Source organism: Lacerta agilis, chromosome 8, assembly GCF_009819535.1.
Source record: "Lacerta agilis isolate rLacAgi1 chromosome 8, rLacAgi1.pri, whole genome shotgun sequence".
In the NCBI taxonomy this organism is placed as follows: domain Eukaryota; kingdom Metazoa; phylum Chordata; class Lepidosauria; order Squamata; family Lacertidae; genus Lacerta; species Lacerta agilis.
The window spans coordinates 74702672-74730050 of NC_046319.1; the positions used below are offsets into that span (position 1 = coordinate 74702672).

General features: G+C 52.4%; 1 protein-coding gene across 3 annotated transcripts; it reads right to left on the reverse strand.

The window, feature by feature from the left end:
- Positions 1 to 498: 498 nt before the first annotated feature.
- On the reverse strand, positions 499 to 27379 carry LIPE (lipase E, hormone sensitive type). Of its 3 annotated transcripts, none has more exons than XM_033158347.1 (11): positions 27253 to 27335; positions 17804 to 17886; positions 17117 to 17649; positions 13989 to 14079; positions 12984 to 13129; positions 12032 to 12217; positions 9615 to 9909; positions 7628 to 7855; positions 6378 to 6548; positions 2630 to 3003; positions 499 to 1470 (listed from the first exon to the last, which is right to left on the reverse strand). In XM_033158347.1, the coding sequence occupies exons 2-11, from the start codon at positions 17859 to 17861 to the stop codon at positions 943 to 945; spliced, it is 2610 nt and encodes an 869-aa protein (XP_033014238.1). In that variant the 5' UTR covers positions 17862 to 17886; positions 27253 to 27335; the 3' UTR covers positions 499 to 942. The 3 variants fall into 3 exon arrangements, with proteins under 3 accessions (XP_033014238.1, XP_033014237.1, XP_033014236.1); XM_033158346.1 differs by lacking the exon at positions 27253 to 27335 and adding an exon at positions 18922 to 19110; XM_033158345.1 differs by lacking the exon at positions 17804 to 17886 and having other exon boundaries at positions 27253 to 27379.

Consider the following 27379-nt stretch of genomic DNA (forward strand, 5'->3'; position numbering starts at 1 on the left):
TGGGAGGTTTATTCCGCCTGCAGGGTGCCTTTCTCAGCCTTACCGGGACTGCTTGAAGACACACACACACACACACACAGTCCTGGATCCAAAGGACAGAGGACGAGTCGTTCAAAATCGAACCAGCTTTTATTTACAAAAATAGTTCCCCTGCCGCATCCCTTGCAGGTGGGGAGGGAACACCACAGCCCTTTTTCAGGAGGGTAGAAGCACCCAGATCTCCCCCCCCCGGGTTGGTTTGTAGCAGCAGCAGCAGCAGCAACAACAACAGTGAAAGGCAAGGGGGGGAGTGTGTTGAGTTTGGAGGACAGGAAGGTCACAGTGTGATGGAATATGTCCCCCAAGAACAAAAGTGAATACTGAGAAGTGGCAGCCGGGACGCCCCATCGAGGGTTGGGACTGGGCAGTGGCTGATTTTATGCTTATTGTGCAAGGGAGGGGGGGGGGCTTGGCTGGGCAGCCCTGCAAGAACTGGAAAGCTGCCCTGCTCCCCCCCCCCGTTTCCTCCCAAGAAGGAGAAGGGAGGTCAATGCTTGTGCTCATCTGTGCCAAGTCGCACCCCCAACACAGATCGTCCTTGGAGGTGCTCGGGCAGCAGTGGGGTGTTCTGTGCATAGAAAGGCATGTGGGGTGGGGTGGGGGCTGCTGGTGTGCAAAAAAGGAGCAGGATTGTGGAAGGGGCCGTGTGCGAGAAGGAGGTGCACAGACTCCAGGACTGCCAGGACCCATCGACAGCAGTTAAAAACACTCCAACATGTATAAAAACGGAGAATACGGGGCAACCGGCCCCCAGGTTTTGGTAGCAACAGGACATTTGACTCCCGCAACCCATCAATGGCAGGAGTGGGCAGAGAGAAAAAAAGCACCAAGAGGGAATTCCACTGCAAAACGAAGCCACGCCACACCTCCTCAAACAGAGCGGTTCCAGTGATGCAGGAGGGCTCAGGCCCCCACCCCCCTGCCCACCGTGCCGTCGGAGGGGCCGGGACCCGAGGCGGGTGTGGACCTGTCTGTGGCCCCACTTTGCTGGCCTTCGGGGGACCTGCTGCCCTCCTGGTGCTCCTGGGCTGTTCCGGCCTGGGCGTCGGGTGTTGCACCGCTTCCTACTGCCACGCCGTTTGGCCCCTCCTGTTCAGCAGCCGCCGTGCTGTTCTCCTGGGCGGGGGTGTGGTTGGCGGCTCGGCTGGTGGCAGCCCCGGTGCTGTGGGAGGTCCTCTCCAGCTTCCGGTGCTTCCGGTGGGAGGCAGCGGCCGCGGGCTGCTGCGTGGCCGGATCCGGGGGGACCAGGATGTCCCGGATGAGCTCCGTGCATAGGGCAGAGGCCTGGCGCGTTTCGCGGCACAGCTGGGAGAGGCTCAGGAAGCCGTGGGGGAGGTCCTGCACCACCCGCAGAGTCACCGGCTGCCCCAGCGCTCGAAGCCGCCGGGCAAACATCACCGAGTCGTCCAGCATGGGGTCGAGGGCGCAAGCCTAGGAAAGGGAGGCAGGGAAGAGAGGCAGAGTGAACGCAGGGCTCTGGGCTGCCACCTGTAAACCAGGGGGTGGAGAACCTGAGACAACCCTGCCCAATTGCCGTGTGGGTGGGGTGGGGGGTAGCGGGAGATGTGGGGTTCCAGAGAAAGGTGGGGCAAAGGAAAGCCAAAAGGACAGGATGAGAGATAGGAGACTCCTGCAGAGGGTTTGCCTGGCCATCTGATGAATGGAAGGATATTCCCATCATGCCAAGGGAAGACTCTCCCCCTGAGGCATCCAGTCGGCTATTTTCTGGAGAAGGGATGCTGAAATGCCCAACATAGCTGCTCCCTTGCTTCTCTCCATGCCACCCCAGAGAACTACCTAGCACCTCAGCCTCTGTTGTTTTGGACTCCAACTCCCACCAGCCCCTAGCCTGGACTGGGGCCGATGGGAGTTCCTTAACACGTGCTGCTGAAACCTGTTCCCCCACAGCCTGCCAACCAACTGCACAGTTCTGTGAAGCCTGAAGGAGGTCAGTTTGCTAACTTTTGTATCCTGTTGTCCTGGACTGGCTGGAGGCAGAAGAGTGGTGAGAGGCATCACTTGGGGAACCCCCAAGGGCACCCCCAGGGGAAGAAGATTCAGAGCCCAGGGATTGGTGGTGGGATGATAATGAGTGGTCAGAGGGGGAAGAAGGAGAAGAGTGGTAGAAGCTGGAGAGGTAACAGGGTTTAGTGAGCAGGGAGAGGCTGTGGCAGAGAGCAGTCCAGAATCAGAGGCAGGAGAGGAAGGGGCCCAGGAGGCAGAGATGAGACTGGCTGCTGAAGAATCCAAGGAGTCCCCCACTCCTGCTGCGACCAGCTCCCCAATCCCTCCAGATTGCAAGGGAAGGACCTGAGGGAGGAGGAGACTTACGAGAGCGGTGCAAAGTCTTTGCAAATGCCTCACTGGGACAAGACCTACTAGGAAGCATTACTGGGCTCACTAGGCCTGAGCTGGTTCGTTTCTTTGAATAAAGCCTGAACTTCGCTGACACCTTGTGAGTTATTGCTGACTTGACCCTAGCAACCCGCCTCTGAAACCTGTTGACACCCCGAATCCTGTGAGCCCCAAACCAGCCCAGCCACTGGCCAGGGGGCCAAGATGGGCACTGTTACCCCGCAGCCTCACTCACCACGATGTGGATGGGCGGCAGCCCCTTCAGCATCGTGTCTGGCGCCAGCAGCGGCGACATGAACGGGTTCTTGACGATGGGCGACAGCTCCAGGGGCATGCAGGTGGCCGGCTGGTCGGAGCGCAGAGGCTGGAAACCGTCGGGGAAGGTCAGGGTGCCATCGTAGCTTGGGGGCACCGCCTCGCGCTCGCCGTCGCTCATGAAGAAGCTGGCCGCTGGAGGGTCCGGGTCTGGGTCCGGGGTGGGGCTTGGGGCCGGAGAGGCATCCGAGGCACAGGAAAGGTTCTGGTAGGTCTGGCTCTTGCGGGAATCTTTGCTGCTGGCAAGCGACTTGGATTTGAGGCCCACCTCGGAGATGCTCTTCCTCACAGGCTCTGCGTGCCGGGTGGGGAGCGACTGGTTAATGAGTGCCTCACAGTGCCCCCTCCCCAGTTTCGACCCAGCGTTCACTGTTTCCCTAGAGCCAATGTTCACTCAATAACTCTCTGTGTGGGCACAGACATCCCTCTCTGTGCCCACACAGTTGCAGCTTCCGGGTTTGGGGAGAGGTGGTTATTGGGTTGTTGATTATATATTTTGTGGTTTTATGTTCTGATTTTGTTCTGTGAACCTCCCTGAGACCTCCAGGTATAGGGCGGTATAGAAATTCAATAATAATAATAATAATAATAATAATAATAATAATAATAGGGTGAATGAGGATAAACCTGCTCCCTTCCCCTCAGTGGTCACAGCCCATTGCTGCTTTCGTTTCCCGTTTCTTGTTGCAAAACCCGATACCGAGGAGAGAAGGCGACACCTGATCTAGGAAGCACCCCTGGGGACTGCGGTAAAATGCTCCAGTTTACAAAGGGGGCAGAATGTCCTCTTGTTGCAGGGAGCACACTGGCCTACCTGTCCACGCCACACATCTCCCCACACCTTCCCTGGCTAGGACCCCCACCCAAATGCTCCCCCCACTGCCTCCTCCTTGCTATCACATGGTTCTTTGCAGTTTTGTAAACAAACCGCAATACCTCAAGGACCGCCTCTCCCCATACAAACCAACCCAGACTTTGCGATCATCATCTGAGGCCCTTCTTTGTGTCCATGAGAGGTCCCAGAGGGTGGCAACATGAGAAAGGGCCTTTTCTGTGGTGGCTCCCCGTTTGTGAAATGCTCTTCCAAGGGAGTCTCACCTGGTGCCTTGATTGCATATCTTTAGGCGCCAGGCAAAAACATTCCTCTTCTCCTAAGTCTTTGTTTAATTAGCCAATCCATGTCCTTTTAAATGTGTTTGTGGGAGGAGAATTTGTTTTATTTTGTAATAAAATAATAATAATAATAATAATAATAATAATAATAATAATAATAATAAGCTGCCCATCTGACTGGGTTGCCCCAGCCACTCTGGCTGGCTTGCAGCAAGTTATAAAACCATTATAATAAATGATAACATTTATTATCTGCTTTGTGGTTTTATTCTGCATTTCATGCTGTGAACAGCCCTGAGATCTTCGCATGAAAGGCTAATATACAAATTTAAATCATCATCATCTACCACCTCAAAAAATCCAGAATAAAGCACAAAAGTGGGAGTCTCTGTGCAAAATAAGGGCACAGCTTGCTTTGTGGGTAGAAGAACAGAAGAGCCAATCTGGTCCAGCTCCCTATTCTAACAGGGACTGGCAAGGTGCCCATGGGAAGCCTACAAGCATAACCTGAGAGCAACATCCCTCTCTCCTTGCCTGTGATTCCCAGCGATCGTCAGAGATACACTGCCTCTGAAAGTGGAACCGGAGACACCTTTGCATGGAACGTGGAAAGCTGAATTTGGCCAAAACAGACGAACCATCAACCCAGCCCAGTTCCCCAGCTGTCACTCTGCAGAGCCTCAGGCAAGTGCCTTTCCCAGGTCTGTTAGAAAAGATCTTTTCACCCTGTGATCCTAAGAGTTGAAGCTGGGACCTTCTGCACAAAGAAGCACAGGCTCTACCTCTTCCCTGTGAGCAGGGGCGGAGGAAGGCTCCGCGCTACCCGGGGCAGTGAAAGAAGACGCTCTTGGGGGCGGGGCGTCGTGACGTCACAATGTGCACCTGCGCGAAATGTCACGCAGGCGCACTCCATTGGTGGGCCGCTGCTGCTTCCACAGCCCCCTTTTAAGCCGCAGAGTGAAAAGGCAGCTCGTGGGGCTGACGAGCGCTATCGGCAGCTCCCCGCCGATCGTGCATGGCAGCCCCACGAGCCGCCTTTTCACTCTGCGGCTCAAAAGGTGGCCGCGGAAGCGGCGGTCTGACGACGGAGTACGCCTGCGTGAAATGTCGCATAGCCGCACTCCATCATCGGGCCGTGCGCTGCTGCTCCCGGGGTGACGGAGGGAGCGGCGGCACGTGGGAGTGGCGGGAGGGGCTGCCGCTTGTCACCCCCATGCGCCGCTGTTCGCTCCGTCGCCCCGGGAGCAGCAGCGCTGCACAGGCAGGGTGCCGGGCGGCGAGGCTCCCCTTGGGGAGTGGCGGGAGGGGCCTCCGCTTGTCACCCCCCTTCCCCTGGCACACGGGGCGTACCGCCCCCACCCACCCCCTAGTGACGCCCCTGCCTGTGAGGAGGCAAACATAATCCCCCTTCTCCCCTTCCGTGAGCAGCTGCCAAGCAATGCCAGGCTGTTTTGCACAGGGATTGTGCTGCATGCGATGCTGGCCCAGTGTAACAGGCCATAACTCTGTCAGTTTGCTCAGGCAAGACTTCCCAAGCAGCAGCTGCCTTAAGGAATGAGGCCTAAAAATGAAGGACTGAGCAACCCCTGCAGCATTCTGAGAATCTCGGTTCTTGCCTGAAGGGACGGCCAAAAGAATGGCAGAAAGAAAGGAAACAAGGTTCTAGCCTTCTATAGTGCAGCAGGTGAGGCGGCAGCTGGGGGGATGGAGAGGAGAGAGAGAAACAATGGTCCAATTTGGCTCAGGTCAAAACCGGAAATCTGGGGACTAACCTACACTGCTCAGTTAAAACGTTTAAAATTGTGTTATAAAAACATGACACCAGAGGGCACTGTAGAGCAGCGATCTGTCGTCTATGGAAATTTGCATTGAGAGCTGTATTACTTTTTTAAAAGCGTTTTTACAGATCAGTGTAGATCCAGCCTGAGTGAACAAACTCTTTTTCCTTCCCCTCTCAACCTAGCGATTCTTGGAACCGATAAAAGAGCGAAATGCAGAGAGTAAAGCTGAGGTTTCTGCATGCAAGCATGCCAGAATCAACATTGCAGAATGAGAATAGAGCAGTGCAAAATCTCAGGTTCCCTGTCTCCAAAGCCTTATCTAGCTCTTTCCCACAAATGCCGTGCCAAGCCAGCAGCAGCAGCAGCAACAACAACAACATCCCAAGCCAGCCAGCTCTGTACCCTGTTCAGACGATGCCAATGCACATGCCACCCCTGTGCCAGCCGCAGGACCCTCACTTGGCGCTGGCCAGCAAGGGTTTCGATGCAGCCCTGTCCCCTTCTCCTCGCCTCAAGCAGCGCTGCATGCCGTTAGGGGCAGGAGGTGGCTCCTACCAGCTGCCGGGTTAGTAAGAGTCGAGCCCTGCGATCGGAAGAGCCGCGCCAGGGACAGCATCGCCAGCAGCTGGGCCAGGGGGCACCGGCAGGAGCCCCACAGGCCCCAGGAGAAGGGGCAGCGCCCTGCAGAGACAAGGTGGGTCAGAGGACGGCGGGGAATGAGGAGCAAGAAAAGATGGCGAGGCAGAGGAGCGATGTGGGAGGGCTGCTTCTTACCTGTCGGGGCGTCAGCCCCGTTGATCTTGCCCGTGTTCTCCAGCAAGGAACCAAACAAGGAGGAGGCTCCCAGGCGCAAGTCTCGTAAGAGCATGGTGGTGTCTCGGCGCACCATGTTCACGGGGCTCAGTTTCTCCAGGGCGGGAGACTCACACTGTTCCGGCTCCATCCCTTGGAATGGAAAGGGGGGAAAGAAACCCAGACAGTCAGGCCAAGACGTGTTCCCCAAAACTGTACAAACACACCCCAATTTTTGCCATGCCCTTATAACAGGGATCAGCAACCTTTGTCAGCCTTGGGCTGGTCCACCTTCCCTCAGACCATGTGGTGGGCCAGACTATATTTTTTGGGGGGGAAATGAACGAATTCTTATGCCCCATAAATAACCCAGAGATGCATTTTAAATAAAAGAACACATTCTACTCATGTAAAAACACCAGGCATGCCCCACAAATAACCCAGAGATGCATTTTAAATAAAAGACCACATTCTATTCATGTAAAAACACACTGATTCCTGGACCATCCGCGGGCCAGATTGAGAAGGCGATTGAGCCACATCCAGCCCCCAGGCCTTAGGTTGCATACCCCTGCCTTATAACCTTCCGGCTCCCTTTCCTACACCTCTCACGGTCCTCCTCACCACCTCTTTCATTTTCTGGTTTTATTCAGGGTACGAGTCTTATACAAGGATTGACAGCTGCCTTCTAGGGCTCCACTTAAATAAAGAGAAAATAGCTTTGCGTTTCAAAGCAGCAGCAGAAACGCCACGCGTGGTGCGTCTGAAGCAGCACAGCCAGACGACTTCAACTCTGCATTTCGAAGATGTCTGCAAATGAGACAGGAAGGCTGGCAATGTCAACTCCGCCACATGGGAATGCCTTGCAGACGTGCCTGGAGACAAGCAGTCAGGTCGTGCATCCACAGTAGTGACCAGAGCAGAAATGACCGCTGGGAGGAGCGCAGTGAGAATAAGCATGCAGCCACACAACCGGACGCCTTCCTCTGCCCCAGCTGCAACAAAACATGTCTCTCCCTTATCAGTCTCGACAGCCACAGCAGGTGGTGTAACTCTCCAACGGTTTGACTTCACCCCCAAAGGCACACTCCTCCATGGTCTCCCGAGACAGACCAACCAACCACACAGCCAAGCTTAACCAACCCTAGGACCTTCAACCGCTGCTTCCCTTTGCCCACCACGAGTGATAACCCCTCTTGCCCCCCCCCCCCCCGAGCATCCCCTGCCCTCACCGGCATAGGCACTGAGGCACTTGCACAGCACGCTCAGAGGCAGGAGCGGGTCGAGCAAGGTGAGGAGGCGGGAGGGCGAGGCCGAGACCTGCATGAGGGTGGCCGGGTACGCCGCCATGATCCCGTCTGGCATCTTGATCCCGAAGGCGGCCGCCCGCATGGAGACCGTGATGCACAGGTTTCCGCCAGCGCTGTCTCCCGCGAGGCACACGGTCTGGGCTGTGGAACCTGCCAAGCCGGGGGGAAAGAGAGAAGAGAGAGAGAGAAGAGGTCAGAACCACTCAGGGCAAGCAGGGCAGAAAGCTCTTTTTTCAAAACCCAGCAGCAGAACCCTCTCCAAATGCCAGACACGGCGGGCAGTGGCAGTGCCCACACTTCCATGTATCACCTCATGTTTCACCACATGAGAGCCAGTGTGGTGTAGTGGTTAAGAGTGATAGACTCGTAATCTGGGGAACCGGGTTCGTGTCTCCGCTCCTCCACATGCAGCTGCTGGGTGACCTTGGGCTAGTCACACTTCTCTGAAGTCTCTCAGCCCCACTCACCTCACAGAGTGTTTGTTGTGGGGGAGGAAGGGAAAGGAGAATGTTAGCCGCTTTGAGACTCCTTCGGGTAGTGAAAAGCGGGATATCAAATCCAAACTCTTCTTCTTCTTCTTCTACTTCAGAACTCCCTGCATATCGACACCAGGCAGGCATCTTCACTGTACAGTGGTGCCCCGCTAGACGAATGCCTCGCTAGACGAAAAACTCGCTAGACGAACGGTATTCGTCTAGCGGAAGCTGCCCCGCAAGACGAAAAAGTCTATGGGGCTGCTTCGCAAGACGAAAAATTTTCGTCTTTTTTTTCCTGTTTAGCGGAGCGCGGCTGTCATTGCCGCTTCGCTAGACGAAAAAACCGCTAGACGAAAAAATTCGTAGAACAAATTATTTTCGTCTAGCGGGGCACCACTGTATTCTTTTCAGCAACTTCTAAAAACCTTTTTCTTTAGGCCCATGTAGACCAGTGGTTCCCAAATGGTGGTCTGTGGACCCCAGGGGTTCCGTGGGACATAACTAAAAACTACCATAGAGGTATCAACATTTTTCAAAAGCAGGGGTGGCCCCTGGCTTGGTTTTTGAAAAAAAGAGGAGGTTACAGTACTTAGCTAATTAGGAACCACTGGTGTAGGCTGTTGATATGTGTTTTAATCTCTTTCTCGTTGATCGTGATTTTAAATTATTCTTATTTTTCAAAAATGCTTTAATTAGCAGCTTTCGACTGCTCGCAACAGTAATTTGATTGTTTCCTTCTTTCTGTAAACAGCTTTGAGGTTTAATTTTTACTTTTACAGCCCGGTGGTGCAAAAATTTCATAGCTCTGCATGCGAAACGTCCCTCTACCATCTCTGGAAGGACACCTGGGAAACCGAGCTCCGCCTGAGATTTGGGCACAGGGCAAGGATGGGGGTAACCTGGGCCCCTTTGTTCCCAGCCAGTATGGCCAATGGTCACGGTCATTCCTGGGAAAGCTCGGTTGGCAGAGCGTGAGACAGTTAATCTCAGGGTCATGGGTGCGAGTCCCACATTGGGGGAAAAGATTCCTGCATTGCAGGGACTAGATGACTGATGTGGTCCCTTCCAACTCTACCATTCTATGATTCTAAGATGCTAGGGTTGCCATATCTTGAAGAGCAAAAAAGAGGACAGTCCAAAAACCCGAACACTTCCTTTTAAATTTAAAAAAGCATTTTGGCCCCGCAAAAGAGGACATGTCCTGGTTTTTCCAGATGTATAGCAACCCTAAAGATGGAAGCTGTGGTCCAACAAGCTCCCCATGCCTGGCATAGGGACACACTGATCTAGGCAGACAGACGGCCAGAGCCAGTATAACGCAGCTTCATGTGATCTTCCGAGGAGGATCTTAGCAGCTGGTTCCTCTCAGGCCACTGTGGCCAAAGCCCAGTTCTGGCCCCCACCTCCTTCCTCCCCAGCCCTCCTTTTCTCACCCAACAGGTGGCAGTTCTTGATGGCCCAGCAGTAGGCATAGAAACACTCTTCCAAGGCCCGAGGAAAGGGAGCCTCCGGCGCCAGCGAGTAGTCGATGGAGAGGATGGGGGCGCCCAGTTCCTGAGCCCAGGATTTCAGGTAGGGCTCATGCGACTTGGAGGTCTGGGCCACGAAGCCGCCACCGTGGAAATGCACCACCAGGTAAGGCGAGCGAGGCAGCGGCTTGGTCCTCCAGCGCAGTTCCAGGGCGAGGGGGCCCTCGGGGCGCATGAGGTTGCAGAGCTCCTCGCTGTCCTAGAAACGGGGAAAGCAAGTGGTTGAGGGTGCAGTGCCAGGCTCTGAGAGGCAAGAGGCGCCCAGCTGGCATCCACCTGCCGCCGCCCAGCGGTGCCAGTCCCCGGGGCCGTCAAAATCTCAAAGGGCTCTCTTGACAAACAAGATTGCTGTGATGCATTCCTGGAATCTGTTGCTCCAGACTGCAAGCAGGGAATCGGATGGCTCAATGATCCTCCGTTTAAAAAAAAAAATGAATTTTGCATTTGGGTAACCCTCAGCCGTTGTGGAACATGGAACTTGCCCTCTCCCCCCTCCCTCATGCACGGCAGGTTCCTGATTTGAGGCAAACTGCAGTTCTCCTAGTTGTCTGTGGCAAAACCTGGTTTGCTCTTGTCCTGCAAGCCAGGATCAAACCCCGGAGAAAGGTAACAGGCACTGAAAACAAGACGCTTATTTTAAATGTGTATAGTGGTACTTTGGTAGTCGAACAGCTTGGCTCCTGAACAAATCAGCTCCCGAATGCCGCAAACCCAGAATTGAGTTTGCAAACGTTTTTCAGAAGCCAAACGTCTAGTGTGGCTTCTGTTTGAGTGCAGGAAGTTCCCGCAGCCAATCGGAAGCCACACCTTGTTTTTCAAACCATTTCAGGAGTCGAACGGATTCCTGGAATGGATTGAATTTGAGAACCAAGGTGTATGTGCTGCCTTTTCTGCTGAAAAGGGCCTCAAGCAGCTAACAATGAAAGCCATACAATTAAACACACTGCCCACAACAAAGACAATGACAAAACGACGTTTGCTGGAAACCACAGTGTTTGGGCCCTGCTTGAGGGCTTCTCGCAGGCATCTGGTTGGCCACTGTGAGAACAGGATGCTGACAGGATGGGCTGCTGGCCTGATCCGGCAGTCTCCTATGTTCTTAACGGCAGCAGAGTGGTTAAAAAGCTGTACGTCAGAGAGAAGGACAGACCAACTCCCTTGTCCTTGACTCCTTGTCCTTGACTGACATGTGGGACGGCATCCAATTACAGAGCAGTCCCGCTCAGCTGGGGTCCTGTCTGGGAATGGTTGGCCACATGTTGAGACCATACGCCTGGAGAAGCTTTTTCAGCCTACGGAACAAGTTCCCTTGCAGGCAATCTTCTCGGGGCACAGCAGTGCTGTCAAGTATCCCATTTTCCCCGGGAATCTCCCCTATTTCAAGCAGTTTCCCGCTGCTATCCCTTATTTTTTATATCCCTTTAATTTCCTGTTTTTTCAAAGGAAGCAGCTCCTCTCCCTCCCCCTGCTGGCCAGTTTGGTGTAGTGGTTAGGAGCGGCAGACTCGTAATCTGGGGAACCGGGTTCGTGTCTGCACTCCTCCACATGCAGCTGCTGGGTGACCTTGGGCTAGTCACACTTCTCTGAAGTCTCTCAGCCCCACTCACCTCACAGAGTGTTTGTTGTGGGGGAGGAAGGGAAAGGAGAATGTTAGCCGCTTTGAGACTCCTTCGGGTAGTAAAAAGCGGGATATCAAATCCAAACTCTTCTTCTTCTTCTTCTTCTTCCTTGCAGCCTCAAAGCAAGCAGGAGCCATTTCCTGCGCTTACAGGCATCGTAGCCCACGGGCAGCGTTTCCAAAATACAGTAAGCCTACTGCGCGCGTTCACACCAGTGCCGCCCACTTTTGCTTCTGGCTCCGCCCACCACTGCCATGTGAATGTCCCCGGGATAGGTGAGGCTGCTGATCCCTTATTTTCAAATCCGGAACTTGACAGCTATGGGGCACAGACTAGCGGTGGCTGCGATCGGATGCAAGAGCGGCCTGTGTGGTTGCTTGTGCAATGGATGTGACGATACATTCCAGCCATACAAAATGACAGACCCCCCAACCCTCCCCACTGCTTTCCATCCAGGCATGCGAGAGGCATCGGTGCTGTTGAAGGACAAATTCCAGCAAGGCAAAAGCCCTTGAGGGGGCGGGGCACGGCTGGTGAAGGGCGTGGCCTAGGGAGAGCCCCAAGGGCCAGGGAGAGAGGCCCGAGGGGCCGCATCCAGAGGCTAAATAAAGCCCAGGATTCCACATGCCTCGAAGCTACGAGGTCTGACCCTGCGCATCCACCCTAGCTCGAGCCAACCCTCGGCTGTTCCCAGCTGCTTACCTGTCCCTCCCGCAGCTCGTGGGAGATGAGTCTCATCTGCACGGCTCCTGGTCCGGTGTGGGCAACTGGGGGAGTGATGGTGACCGTCAGCTGGGGGTCAGCAACCAGAGGCAGGTCGAAGGAGTGTGGTGGCACCAGCAGCGCCCGGGATAAGCGGACCTGGGAGGAGGCCATGCTGGCGAGGGACTGCGGAGAGGGCAGAAGTTGTGTGAGCGCTCTAGGAGTGAACACCCAAAGAGCAGTTCCCCATGCGAATAACTAGGGCAGAGTGAGCCCGCAAGGGACCAGGCACGCAGCATGCATGGCACGAACAGTGCTGCATCACTCACACACAAAATAAATATATTATTATTATTATTATTATTATTATTATTATTATTATTATTAATTCATACCCCGTCCATCTGGATGGGATTCCCCAGCCACTCTGGGCAGCTTCCAACAGAATATTAAAAACACGACAGAACATCAAACATTATAAACTTCCCTAAACAGCACTGCCTTTCAGATGTCTTGTAAAAGTCAGATAGTTGTTTATTTCATTGACATCTGATGGGAAGGCGTTCCACAGGGTGGGCGCCACCACTGAGAAGGCCCTCTGCCTGGTTCCCTGTAACCTCACTTCTCGCAGGGAGGGAACCGCCAGAAGGCTCTCGGAGCTGGACCTCATTGTCCAGGCGGAGTGATGGGGGTGGAGACGCTCCTTCAGGTATACATACAATTTGGACAGCCCACTGGTTGCTATAGGTGCCCCCCCCCGCTAAACCTGTCCCTCCGTCCATCTTTCGCAGTTACCACAACTTCTTTGCCTCACCTCACGCTCCCTGCCATCTGATCATGCCTCTTCCAAGCCTCTCCCCCCCCCCCGACCCAGGCAGGGTCTCTCTCCCATCCAAGGTCCCTTCTCCCCCCCCAGTAGGTCCGACCTCCTGTCGTCTGAGGCAGGACTCACAGCCAGCAGCTCCATCTCGGTGAGGTTCCAGAAACTCTTCCAAAAGTGCACGTCCAGGTTCTGAGTGATGCGCTCAAACTCTGTCCCACGGAGCTCAGGGTCAATAGCAAACTTCCCGCTGGTGAAGAGAGAGCTGGCGGCCACGCCTGCGCACGGGGGTGGGCACGAGAGAGAGAAAGAGGAAGAAGAGAGAGAGGGAGGGAGATCAAAGGGGTCGCGTGACGGCTCAGGGGAAAGCCTCTGCTTCGAATTTCGAGAAAGGGGCTGCCCACATTATTATATCCCCCTGTGTGTCTAGTGCAGGAGAGAGAAAAATAAAAATATGTGGTACCATGAAGCTCATTGCTAGTAGCAGAGAGCGAGGTCAAGCAGCCACCTGCGCTGACACATTTTTCAGAGACACTGAACTTCCTATGCATAGCGGGAATGCGCCTGTGGTGCTTATGCGCTGCAAAAATGCGCTTGTTTCACTGCTTCTACAGCGATTGGAGTCCTTCCTGAGAGCCAGTGTGGTGTAGTGGTTAAGAGTGGTAGACTCGTAATCTGGTGAACCGGGTTCGCGTCTCCGCTCCTCCACATGCAGCTGCTGGGTGACCTTGGGCAAGTCAAGGTGCTCAAGGCAGTATACATGGATCTCTCCCCGCCCCACCCTCATTTAATCCCAACAACAACCTTGTGAGGCAGGTTAGGCTGAGAGGCAGTGACTGGCCCAAGGTCACCCAGTGAACTTCACCCATGAGCTAGGCGGGATTTGAACCCCGGTCTCTCCCAGGTCCTAGTCCAACATGACACCACGTGGTCAAAATAATACAAATAACGTGAGAGGAACAGCATTTTGACCCACTGGCCAGTAATGCATCCTGGGGAAAGGAGGCAGCTATGCATTACAGGGAGGGGAAAACAAGCGTTTTGGTGTTTAGGGGGAACACATTGGGGAGAGGAACACAGTTCCCATGTTGTTGATGTGCCAAGACAGGCCTGCCATTCCCCCCCACTGCCACTCACCAATGCCAGACACATTGCGCTTGTAATTTTCCCCAAAGGAGACGAGGCCGATGGCAATGGTCTGCAGGAAAGGCCGGATCGAGGGAGCGTACTGGGAAGGAAAAGGTCAACATCAAGGCTGGGCAGAAACTCTTAATGAATTAAATAATCACATTTGTTTGTTGCTTTTTTCTTGCCCAGGGGAACCCAAAATGGAGTGGGGGAGGGGAAATACCCTAAAAACACCCCACCCACTTCTAAAAGGCTATAGATAGTTTAATAAGCAAAAGGCTTATTATATGGTTGTAGAGGAATGTTTTTGACGGGCGCCTAAAGCTATATGATGATTGTGACAGGCGAGCCTCCTTGGGGAGAGCATTCCACAAACGGGGAGCCACCACAGAAATGGCCCTGTTCTCAAGTTGCCACCCTCTGGACCTCAAAGAAGGGCCTCAGATGATGATCACAGGATCCAGGCAGGCTCATATGGAGAGAGGCAGTCCTTGAGGCACTGTGGTCCTGAGCTCTTTAAGGCTTTATAGGTTATAACCAGCACTTTGAATTGGGCCCAGAAACTAATCAGCAGCCAATAGAGTCGAGCCAGGATTGGTGCAATGTGCTTAAACCGTCTTGCCCCAAGTAAGCAGCCTGCCTGCTAAATACTGCACGAACCGTTTTCAGAGGCAGCCCCACGTAGAACGCATTGTACTATCCTAGAGGTTACCAGAACATAGGCGGCAGAATTTAGGTTATCCCTGTCCAGAATGGGGCAGAGCTGGGCCACCAGCCAAAGCTGATGGAAGGCACTCTGCACCACCAAAGGCCACCTGAGCCTCAAGCAACATCAATGGAGCAGGTAACCCCCCATCCATCCAGTCTAGCGAACCACCCACTAACAGCCTTGTCTGGATTGAGCTTCGGTTTGTTGACCCTAATCCAGTTCATTACCGAATCCAATCCGGCACATCCACGGCCACACCATGCTTCCCAAACACAGCTGCTGGATCCAAGCGCGAGAGGGGCAAGTTGAGAAATCTATATAGCCAGAGGACCGAACCGTGGAAGACGGGGAACAGGATGTGCCGTTTGGGGAACTGGTTGCTCACAGGCAGAGAGGCCTGGCCGGGCCTGGTTCTCATAGGCTGAGCCAAACATGCGAGAAAAGGATGAGGCAGAAGAAGAAGAAGAAGGACTGCTGGATCCCCCTTGCCAAGTCCTGCCAGGGTTCCTGGCTGCATGGACCCTCTGGGTGAAGTCAGAGAGTCAGAGAAGCTCCGCAATCCAAACTCAGCTGAGATCCAAACTCAGCTGGGAAACTTCCGTCTCCTGTGAGACAGGACGATGACTGGCAAGTGTGTCGAGGTGGAGGAGGGAGAGAGCCAGAGGGACTTGCATGACACATGGCTCAGGGCCACACAGCCAAGGCCGTCGCCTGCGTGGAAAATAAGAGAGGAGGGAAGGGGAAGGCCAGAGCTGTCTTTCTGTGATGGAAAGGCCCTGACTCTGGTGTGTGGCAGCTCTCGCCACAGAGGCTCCTTCAGGACAAACACGGAGGGCTCTATGTTGGGAAAATCAGATAAGGGAGCTGATGGGGACCGGCGTGAGCTCTGCAGAGAACAAGGTGAACTTCTTGGGAGGAGTTCAGAGGTCTCGTGAGGAAAGGGTGCCAGCTTCTCCTGCGATGAAGCAGGCACTCCTGGCAATTATTATTACTACTGCAGTATGAGACGGCCGCTACGTAAAAATCAATAACAAAAAACACAGAGCAAACAAGGCGGGGGGGGGGACACAACAGGTCCCTGCCCCCAGGAGAATACAGCTGAACGCAGCCAGTGGTGGAGGAACAACAACAACAGAGGGAGAAGCCAGGCCGGGCCAACAAGGGATGAATGCAAGCAAACACAGCTGTGGCAAATTCAGCTAAGCTGCAGATGGGTTTGGAGAGGGCAGTCGGCAACTTCACAGGGTTTGGGCTGAGGGGAAGGAGGCGGAGGGCTGAGGCTCCACTGCTTTACATGCTGAAGGTCTCAGGATAAGTCTCTGGCACCTCTAGGTGGGGCTGAGAACGTCCCCCCGCCCTCCTCTGAAACCCTGGAGAGCTGCTGCCAGTCAGTGAGGGCCTTCTGGTGGTTCCCTCACTGTGAGAAATGAAGTTACAGGGAACCAGACAAAGGGCCTTCTCGGTACTGGCACACTCCCTGTGGAATGTCCTCCCGTCAGATGTCAAATAGATAAACAACTATGAGAAGACATCTGAAGGCAGCACTGTATGGGGAAGTTTTTAATGCCCGGCGTTTGGCTGTGTTTTTTTATATTGTTTTGGAAGCCACCCAGAGTGGCCGAGACAACCCATTCAGACGGGCGGAATTTAAGTAATTAATTGTAATTACAATTTTTATTATGATGGACCAACCGTCTGACTCAGTCTAAAGCAGCTCGTGCCCCCTAGGCCAGTGTTTTTCAACCTTTTTTGGGCAAAGGCACACTTGTTTCATGAAAAAAATCACGAGGCACACCACCATTAGAAAATGTTAAAAAAATTAACTCTGTGCCTATATTGACTATATATAAAGTACAGTGGTGCCCCGCTAGACGAAAATAATTCGTTCTGCGAAAAGTTTCGTCTAGCGGATTTTTCGTCTTGCGGAGCGGCAATGACAGCCGCGCTCCGCAAAACGAAAAAAAAAAAGACGAAAATTTTTCGTCTTGCGAGGCAGCCCCATAGACTTTTTCGTCTTGCGGGGCATTCGTCTAGCGGGGCACCACTGTAATTCTCTTGAATTTTTCAATTTTTCCCACGGCACACCAGGCAACATCTTGCGGCACACTAGTTGAAAAACACTGCCCTAGGCACTGTGCCATAGCTGTCAACTTTTCCCTTTTCTTGCGAGGAATCCTATTCGGAATAAGGGAATTTCCCTTAAAAAAAGGAAAAAGTTGGCGGCTATGCACTGTGCAGATAGATGTCCCACTAAGGGGCTGCAAGGACACCAAAGGGGGAAAGACCAAGCTCCTTTTAGAGCAGGAGACCACAGAAAAAAGATGCCAGGTAGGAACGTGGGGGTTCACTGATGCCTGCAACGGGTCAACGGCCACCTCCCCAAAGCCTAGCACCTCCATGCAGGCTGAGCGTCTCCCCTCCACCTCACCTGGAAGCCCATGCAGCGCCCGTAGAAGCAGCCCTTGTGCATGGTGATGTACTCCTGCAGGAACTGCTCCGAGAGCCCTCGGTCCTCGTGGTTGAAGAGGTGGCCAGGCCGGTTCTGGGTGAGGAGGCGCTGGGCCAGGTAGACGAGGGCTCGCAGCTGCGTCAGGGCGGTGCAGTAGGCCTCCAGCTCGGCGCAGTTGTGGCTGGTGCGGAAGAAGATGCTGCGCCGGTTGGTAGCCACGTACCGGCTCTTGTGGACGATGTGGGCCAGGCAGCAGCGCACCGTCTGCGCCAGGCTCCGGTAGCCGTTGGCCGGCGTGTGCTCGTCCAGGTCAAAGATGTGGTAGATGGTGGCGAAGTGGCTCAGCACCGGCTCCAAGCACCGGGCGTGCTCCCGGATGGTGGTGAAGGCGGCCACAAAGCGCCGGCCCGTCTCGCTGGTGCTCTCCTGGAAGAAGTTGACGTTGTCCTCCGCCAGCGCATGCAGGGTCTGGAACAGGGGCCGAGGATCCATGTTGTCGTTGACGGGGGGGCCTGGAAGAGGGAAAGGAGAGCCATGAGGGGGTCCCCCCCAGAGAGAGGCGGGTACGAAGGGAGCCGGGCGAAGTTATGCTGCTGCGACTGAGCGCAAGGAGCCTCTCGCCAAGAGAAGAGCGCGCCTTCGCCGGACGTCCTGCCCCTTACTTACACTCCCCCGTCACTGCCTCAGCTACGTATTCCACACTCCCTGATTCCTCGGCCTCCATGTCTCCTCCGCGCAGGCTGGAAGCCCTGTGAGCAGAGCGGGCATTGCTTACTAAGACAATATCAATGCACGGAAGGGCCCGTTACCGGCGGGCTCCACCCCACTCTCTCTCAACGGTTCTGTCACCCAGGAAATACGCCTGAGCCTGACCGGGGGGCTCTCCTGATGAAGCTGTGCAGGTGAGAATCAAGCCCACTCCACGTAAACATGTAAAAAAAAAATGCCAGCAGGATTTGAACGAAGAGCAGCAGTTGAGTATTTGTTGGGAGCACAGTGCGGAATATTTATAATACGCAGCAAATTTAGAAATTACGGGGGAACTACGGTGGGGTGAAGCTATATGTGAAATGGATGTCTGCTTGGGAGCATGTATCAATTTGTAAACTTTGGAAATTAGGAAATAAAACTTAAAAAACAACAACTCAAAAGAGAATCAAGCCTACTCCTAATGGATAGAGCAGGCAGATGTTGCCCACATCTCAGTGAGCTCCCCCCCCTCCCGCCACTGGTTGCAGCTCACTTCTAAGAGCAGGTAGGGCTTAAGGTGAGTGCACAACTTAAGCTGTTGACCCTGGTGAGGTACAGGCAAAAACCTGCTCCCTTTCAGGTGGAGCGATGAGACATACCTCTGGTTTGAGCCCGCCCAGAGATGGCTGTGTATTGCAGGGAGTTGGACCAGGTGACCCGGGGGGGGGGGTCCCTTCCAAAACTATAATTCTGTGACTGGCAAGCCCCCGACCCAAAGCACTCCCCACAGGCACAGCCCACCCACATTTAATAAATAATCATCATCCTATCAACAGCCCTTCCAAATAGTTAGGAGCAGCCTCCAGCATTGACGCAATCCACTTCAAAGACACCCAAAGCTCTTTGCATCCTCAAAAATCCTTACAACAGCCCTGCCAGGGAGGCCAGCGGTGGCGGCAGCAGCAGAGGTCTTGGATCGCTGAGGAGGCAGAGCCTGGTCTCAGGCTACCAGGGGACAGGAGGCGGCTGACACCCCAGCCGGTTCTTGGAGATGCTGGAGCACAGGAAGAGGGGCTTGTGTCGAGGGTACTCACCCACCGCTGCCCACCAAGGACCGGGGGGCTTCCTGATGCCGCCTGGAGTTGCCTTTCGGCCACTGGCTGCCTGCCCAGCCAGCCGGCTTAAAAGGGGACTGGGGAAGTCAACAGGCTGGCTCCGCCTCAGAGGAGGGGACGAGGGAGGGAGAGTTTGGGATTGACTGGGAAGGGGAAGGAGGGTCAAGCTGCCGTCTCAGCTCATCTCTCTGTTTCCCCCTCCTCGGCGTTCTGGAATGCTCAGGCGCTGGATCAAAATTCCAACATTCCGGTTCCGCTGCCAGTTCCCTCTCCGTAAACCCATGGCTGGAATAAACTAGGTACAGAGTGTTTGGTGGTGTGCATGAATTGTTTTCTTCACCAGATATATTTGGTGCCCACAGCAAAGCTGCGGGGAGGGTGGAAGGTGCTGGCTTTGGGTTATTATTATTATTATTATTATTATTATTATTATTATTATTATTATTATTTACTGTTTTCTGAGAGTGTAAAGGACCCCAATGGGGCAGATGCTTTGCGAGGGAAGCTGGGCCAGGAAAACTGGGGGGAGAGCAACAGGTGGGAGTAGTAGGGAGACAAGAGGAAAACGAGGAGCACGAGGCAGAAATTTAGGGGTTGTGGGGAATGGAGGTCTCAGTCCTTGGATGCATGCCCCTCCAGCTGGAATTACCTATGTATACTTTCGAGGTTTAAAATACGGCTGCTCCCTCACCCCACCCCACTTTTCAAGTCACACTTGCATGTTGTTGTACACACCGGAGAGCAGGGGGAGATATTTTCACCCAAAGTGCATTGCCTGTCGGGTTTTCCTGTGGTTGCAAGAACCCCTCCAGCTGTGGGCATAGGCGGGTGAGGGGGGCAGCTAAAAGGGTAAAGGTAAAAGACCCCTGGCAGTTAAGTCCAGTCGCAGACGACTCTGGGGTTGCGCCGCTCATCTCGCTTTACAGGCCAAGGGAGCCGGCATTTGTCCAACAGTTTTTAAGGGTCATGTGGCCAGCATGACTAAGCCGCTTCTGGCGCCATGGAACACCGAAACCAGAGCAGCACATGGAAACGCTGTTTACCTTCCCACCTGAGTGGTACCTATTTATCTACTTGCACTTTTTTGCGTGCTTTCGAACTGCTAGGTTGACAGGAGCTGGGACTGAGCAACGGGAGCTCACCCTGTCATGGGGATTCGAACCGCCAACCTTCTGATCAGCAAGCCCAGGAGGCCCAGTGGTTTAGACCACAGCACCACCCGTGTCCCAGCTGCCCCCCTAAATCAAGTAAATAAATAAAAATACTTAACCAACTGACCAATTGCGTTGCAGAAAGCTCTGTTCTCCCTCCCCCTAACAAAAGTCCTGCTCCCCCTAACATAATTGCTAGTTATGCCCATGCCTCCAACTCCTATTTCTGAAGCTGTCATCTGAGCATGTGCAGTGGCTGCCTCAAATGTACACACCTCAGCTTAACTGCGAAGGGAACATGGCATATATTTCTGAACTGGGTGGAAGCTGGTTCGAGGGGAAACACAACAAACAGCGTCATTTCCCAAGAAACTACAGGACAGATATGTATTGCGGCTAATGCCATGCACACTACAGCTTCAATAATAAGCAGCACTGTGTACACAGCCGTTGCCTGTTTCTTCCTCTGCAATCAATGAGGACTAGAAACCTAGTGCTTCCCCCCCTAAAAGGGAGCGGAGAGTCTAGCAGTTCTTATTACTATACTCTTTACACCACACGATATATTTCTGCACTGTAGGGCAGACCCGAACCAATGGATTCAAGTTGCAATAAAGGAGATTCCAGCTAAACACCAGGAAGAACTTTCTGAGAGTAAGAGCTGTTTGACTGTTGGAACAGACTCCCTCGGGAGGCTGTGGGCTCTCCTTCACTGGAGGTTTTTAAGCAGAGGTTGGACGACCATCTGTCTTGAAGCTGAGATTCCTGCATTGCAGGGGGCTGGACTAGATGACCCCCAGGGTCCCTTCCAACCCTGTGAAATAGTGCGGCAACAAAAGATTCCAAAACCCTGGTCCTCAGCAACCACAGACCTATTATATTCGTTTGCATTTAATACTGTAGGAACTGAGTTGGTTGATTCCGTAACAGAAGAACGAAGCTATTTGCACCAGAAGAACAGAACAGACCCCCTGCTCTTCCTCACACAGGGCAGGGAGCCAGGGCTGTTTATGGGGCTCCCGTGACCATGTTTTCAAGAGCGGTGCCAATTAGACCAACTATTTCCAGGAGGGCCACATTCTCCCCATGCGCAGACAGGTCCCAAGGGGCTCCTTGAAGCTCATCTGAGCTTGGGCTGCTGTAGAGCAACAGCCTTTGTGCAGAGCGCTAAGGGGCATTGCACTCGTTGAGCCAGATCAGAAAAAAACTAATAGGGATCACACACTCGCCAGCAAATGGTCCTATGACTTCTATTTAAATCAGACAAGGTGGGGCCCAATTTGAAATGGTCAGACTTCAGCTAGTAGGCTGATGTGTGCCATGCCCCATTTTTAAAGCGGGCCGTGCCAACTTTTCATGCAGGGGCTGGAACGTCTTTATTTATTCGAAATACCAAATGGAATATTGCTCCTCGCTACAGCGTACCTGTCATTTCTGCCCTGGTCAGAAAGAACAGCTCAGAGGAGGTTTCTTTCCCTTCCGATTAGCAGGAATTTGCAATTCCGCTCCGTTTCTGACCTTTGTTATGCCTTCCCCACAAACACACTTTCCCAATTCCTTCCTCCCGCCTTCCTCCTTCCTCCACTGATTCCACAAAAAACAATTCCAGATTCAGCATAAGCACACATAGTGCAGGCAAATGAAACAACCTCTACAAAAGTTTTTACGCACTTTTCTCTGAGCCTATCCTGCCCCCACTCTTTTGACACTCTGTCAGAGGGATAGGCCTATCACCAATCTGAATGCCAACTGAATTATCTCACCTTGCCCATTCCACAACGCCTTTTTAATTAATTTATTCTTTTCCTAGGGTTTGGCTGCTGAGTTATTCATGCTGGCACCTGTCATCGCTTCCAATATTGCCTTTTTAAACATTAAAGGTGGTGGAACCTCCCAGGTGTGGAATTGTAACGTCACGGACACTAGCCAAACAGCACTGTGCACAGTCAGCTTCTGTGGCAGAGCCAGTTTTCATCATCCTGGATCTTGGAGAGGAATAATTATCTTTCTATACAGTGCAGCAGGGGCACCTCAACCACTGAAGTTCACTTATTTATTCGCTCTTAGCAGCCAAAATCTTGCGGCAGCTATCAGTTCCTCCTTCATTCTCCCATGTTCCAACCACCAGTCTGCAGCTGGTTCTCCCGGCCTGGATCTCGCTTTCAAAGCCACCAGATGTTGTTGATGTCATCATTCCTATTACGAATTACTGAATTTATACCCCACCCTTCTTCCCGAAGAAGCCCAGGGTGGCAAACAAATACACATTTTTTAAAAAGCATTTTAAGTCAGCCAAAACATTCTAAAATCAGTTGAAAGCATTATTTCATCCATTGATCTCAGGATTGCCAGGAACAGCACCCCTTCATCCACCAAATGCCAAACAGGAATGTTCTCAAATGCATCCTGAAAGTTAATCATGATGGAGATACACGTACCTCACTAGGAAGGTCATTCCATGAATGAGGAACCACCACAAAAAAGGCCCCGTCACAGGTGAGCCGCCAATGGTGCCACTACCAATAAGGCTCTACCTGCCGAGACGGTTGATACTGGGGAAGGGGCTCACTTAAGTACTTGGGTCCCAAGGAATTTAGCAACCCACAAGCCAGGGCCTCCGCACTGCCCTGTCACTGCTGTCTTCCCAGCCCCTGGTGGCTGATGCAGGACAACCAGGAGCAGCAAAGGTGTTACAAGTCTCCCACATCCTCAGTATTCAGGTTTATAGTGGGCCTCACCCTAAGAGACACGCAGCATCCTTTTAAACAACAAAGGGTCAAATCCTTTTTATCATTAACTTGAGTTTTCTTCCTAGGAGAGAACGGAAACCACCCCTTCTGTCTTAAGTGCACCAGCTGCACGAGAGTCGAGTGGCCCTCCAGATGTGGCCGTAGTCCAGCTCCCATCAGTCCCCAGTTGGGATGGTGGGAGTTGCAGTCCCGCAACATCTGGAGGGCCACAGACTCCCCATCCGTGTTCTACAGTGGCATGGAGTTCCAAAGATGGGATATTTGAAAAGACAAGATGCGGAAGGCAAAACTTAATTTCAAGCAGGATCTAAAAGATCTGCAGTGCCGGGAGATGCCCAGGCTTTCACCATTCCCTCCCAGGACATGGAGCTTGAGACTTGCCCAGCTGAGTCACCGCTTTGGCATCTGTGAAATGTGTGGTTTCTGGGTAAACTAGAAAACACAGCAATTGCAGCTGGAGCCATGGGGACAGGATGAGGGCAAGCGGCACAGGCAGCAAAGGGGGCACACGTCAAATGCCAAAAACATGGAAAACAGGGGACTGGGAGAGAGAGCAGGGAAGGGCCTCGAGGCTGGAACTACCCAGGGAGTGGGAAGGGAGGGAGGAAGTCAACTGTCTCCCTCCTCTTTCCTCCTCTCGGCAGGGTGTGAAACCTTTGCCCTTTGACCTCTGCTGCACAGGGGGAGAGAAGGGGGGCTAGCTTAAGGAATGACTGACCCGAGGTGAAAGCTGCGCCTCCATGTCACACCATGTCCACGTGGCTCTGGGATTGGCGGACGACAGACCCGCACCCATTTCCCTCCCCACCTCCTCACCCCAGGTGCTCCACTGCCGCAGTTTCTAGCAAAAAAACACAGACCAGCTAGAAACAGCATCTCACGCGGCTCTGCCAGAGCTAATGCCCACATCAGTTAAGATCATCAGGTGACCTCTGGGGCACAGGCGCTAGCTGTGCCAGGCGCGCTTGACACAAATCTCCCTTTGTGGCCGCCAGCTGAGCTGCCAGCCTCCTCCCTGCCCCTTGGCATGAGCGCGAGGGCAGAGAAAAGGCTGGTCAGAGATTCTGCCAGGAGCAAAAGGATGCCCGGTTCTGCAACGCTCGTAGATTGGGAATGTGGCGCCTTAGGCGACGCGTTCGCAGGCCTCAACAAGTTCTGCAAACCAATTGCGCTGCCATTACCGAGGAAGAAGTACTGTACTGTAATAACTCTGGTACCAACACAACTCAGCATGACATGTTACAAGATAATTCACTGACAAGTCCTATGAGAAAAGTGACAAAACGAGTTCTGTGAAACTGCTGTAGGTTGCTCAGGGCCTGCAGGGTAGGGTGCCAGGGAAACATGCAAAAACATTACTAAACCTTGAAACTAATCCTTGCAATTAAGGGCAGGCATTGGTTCGAGAAACCAATTTTGCAGGTATATCTTTCTTTAAAGATCAAGCTTCCAGTCCATAAGATGGTTGGCTGGCTCCTTGTATGCCTCCTTCTGGCAACTCCTGCAGCCAAACATGTTACTCTGCTTTCCTTTGGACCACATCAGCGAAGCCGAGAGGGAGCTCTTGTCGTCTGGGCAGCCCAGGACCTCCATACATACTGCCCAGGTTTGCGCCCCGGAGAGGTCACTTTGGGGCTATTTAACGCAACAGAAACAACATGGACTGACTTCGCCCCCAGAGGTGCACTCCATTGTCTCTCGAGACAGACAGAGGCCAACGATGTTTATGGGGCAGGGGGTCTCCAGGGCAGTAAGAAATCACCAGAACTCCTGGCTAAGATGAATGTAATATTCTGTGAACTTTGAAGCGATCTGAACATATACTCAGTCACTCAATGTGCAACTTTAAAAATAAAAGAAACCTTGTTAGAATTGCCATTTTATCAAGGCTCTTAGGGATGTGGCAAGGTGGTTCATTAAAAAGTAATTGGAAGACACAGCCAAGAGAGGGAACAAGATGGAATCTCAAGGTACAGTAACAGAAGAGAATGTGGCACAGTCCAGTCATTCTTGGGCCTTTACTGACAGAAGGAACCAATCTTGACAACTTCTACAACAATTTGAGAAAGAAGCTGTCATTCAAAATTCATCCCAGCAAGGGAACGGTGCAAAAACATTTGGTATTTAAGAGCAGAGATGTGTGACATTTGCAGTGCAATTCTACGCACGTCTACCCAGAAGTAAGTCCTATTGGTTATACAGGACTTATTCCCAGGTAACAGTGTCAGGATGGCAGACTAAGAGTTCAGAAATTACTTTGGGCAGGACTCTGAAACTAGTGCTTATCATCCAGACTGCCAAACACAGATGGCCAGCAGCTTAAATCTATATCGGAACCTGAAAGCTTACATAATTCTTCTTAAAGCCCCAATATCAAATTTTTAATTCACCTCCATCTCATTGAATTTTCAGATATACACAGCTGGTATCTGAGAATCTCACTGAGAATTTCCACAGGCAAACATAACATGCACAGACACAACATTCTTACTCAGAAACCCAAGTGCCACCCAATTATGGGGCACAGAGCAGAATACACACACACACAAAAAAAAACCACACTTGGAAGGTATGCTAAGAAATTCCCTCCCCACATCTTGGCAGCAGGGTTGCAAAGATTTCACTATTGATCAATGACATATATGAACTCCTAAAAGCAGAAGATCTAGTACACATACTCTGCTTATTATGCCAAATAGAAAAGCCACAGTTTAGTAAACATTTTAATCAAAGTATATATGACACTCTCTTACACTGTATTCAAAAGGACCCAACAACCATTAAGCTCCAGAGCTCACTCACATATTCTCAAGAATCACCACAGCCAATCACAGCTAGTTAATTTCTAGCAGATGTCACTGAGGGACAATGTGATATAGTAGCTAGAATTGGGGAGACCTGAGTTCAAATCCCAACTCAGTCACTAAGGTCACTGGATGACCTTGGTCAGCCACTATCTCCCAGCCTAATCCCTCTCACAAGGATGTTGTGATGATAAAATGGTAAGAGAACCGTGTACATTGCCTTCAGGTCCTTAAGATATAATATAATAAATACAAATCCTGTCAAGATATCATGGATCATACTTTGAGCAACATAAGCCCCATAAAGGACTTGATTGCAATAATTTCCAGAGGGTGTACCTATGTTAGCCTGCCACAGCAAAAAAACAAAACAAAACACACACCAAAATTATTATGGCACCTTAAAAACTAACATTTTAAAATTTACTTAACAAAATTTATTTACTGATTTTTTAAAAAACTTCTAAGCAGTTAGCAAGTCTTTTATTATGGCATAAGATTCCACAGTCTACAAGTGACTTCATCAGATGCATGTTAAGTAATCCTGCATATACCCATAACTCAGAATGTTTTATTCATGTCGACGAAGTTGGGACTGCAGTCTACAAAAGCTTAAACCAAATTGAAGGTGTTAATCTTTATAGTGCCACAAGAACCTGCTGGGCATTCCCCCCAGAAATAGTTTGGGACCACCCCCTTGCTATTTTCAGTTGGGCCTCAAGCTCTGCACGGATGAATCACCACAGATCCCTCAGAAGTCTTGAGGCACCCCTGATGATCATCCCTGGAGAAAAGGGTCCATCAGTTGGGGTTTTCACAGGATCTACTAACCTAGCCATGTGTGAGAAAATATAAGTCTAACTCTATTCTATTACCCTTGGATTCCTTCACATACACACTCTAACATTACCAAGCTGACTGTTTGATCTCCTACCGCTGCTCCTTATTTGTGTTATTATTGTTTTTTACTGCAAAGGGGTCTGTCATAACAGGTCAAAGCGTTAATTTCTGCATGCATTCCTGCTCCAGCCGAACTACGTACCTCCACTTGCGATTCTTGCATGCGATTTTCCTCTGACAACCCACCCCTTGCAACCCCTATATGTGTGTGTGTAGATATGCCTCCAGGGGGGATAGCACCCCATGCTCCTGACCTGCAGAGGTTAAGGGCGCCAGACTAACTGGGAGACCTGGGTTCAAATCCTCCCACGCCCTCATTAAGTGACTTTGGGCTGCAGCCACCCGCTCCGCCTTAAACAATCACACAACACGGTCCATGGAACTGTCACAAACGCCACCATAAAGTGAGCCGGCCTTTAAGGGACAACATTATTTGAAAACCTCCCCACCCCATAACAGTCTACCGCCTAATGTACCCACCGCCTCCCAGCTTAGCCCCACGGTTGCTACCTCTACCTGACATTTCGGGAGGTATAGGACTAGTCCTCCTCCCCCCCCCCTTCCCTAATGGAAGCGCCCCCCCACAGAACGAGGAAGAGCGGACTGAGACCCCACCATTACAACTTTGAGGGGGGGGAGACCGCGGCGGGACGTGCCAACGCCTCAAAAGCAACCCCTCCTCCCCTTGATTGGCCCTTTACTTACCCAACGGGGTTCCGTCTCCTGCCCCCGCCGGCCCCCTGTGAGCCCCCTTCCAGACCGGCTTCCGCCTCGGAGCGAACGTTCGGAAGCGCCACATGACGGGCGCTCTCCAATGAGCCGTGGGCGGGGA

Coding starts and splice junctions, on each gene's coding strand:
- LIPE (XM_033158345.1), bottom strand. CDS start 27,346: ATGTGGCGCTTCCGAACGTTCGCTCCGAGGCGGAAGCCGGTCTGGAAG. Junction 14,080..17,116: donor GGCGCTGCATGGGCTTCCAG/GTGAGGTGGAGG, acceptor TTTCCTTCCCAG/TACGCTCCCTCGATCCGGCC. Junction 3,004..6,377: donor CGGGGCTGACGCCCCGACAG/GTAAGAAGCAGC, acceptor CCCGGCACGCAG/AGCCTGTGAGGAAGAGCATC.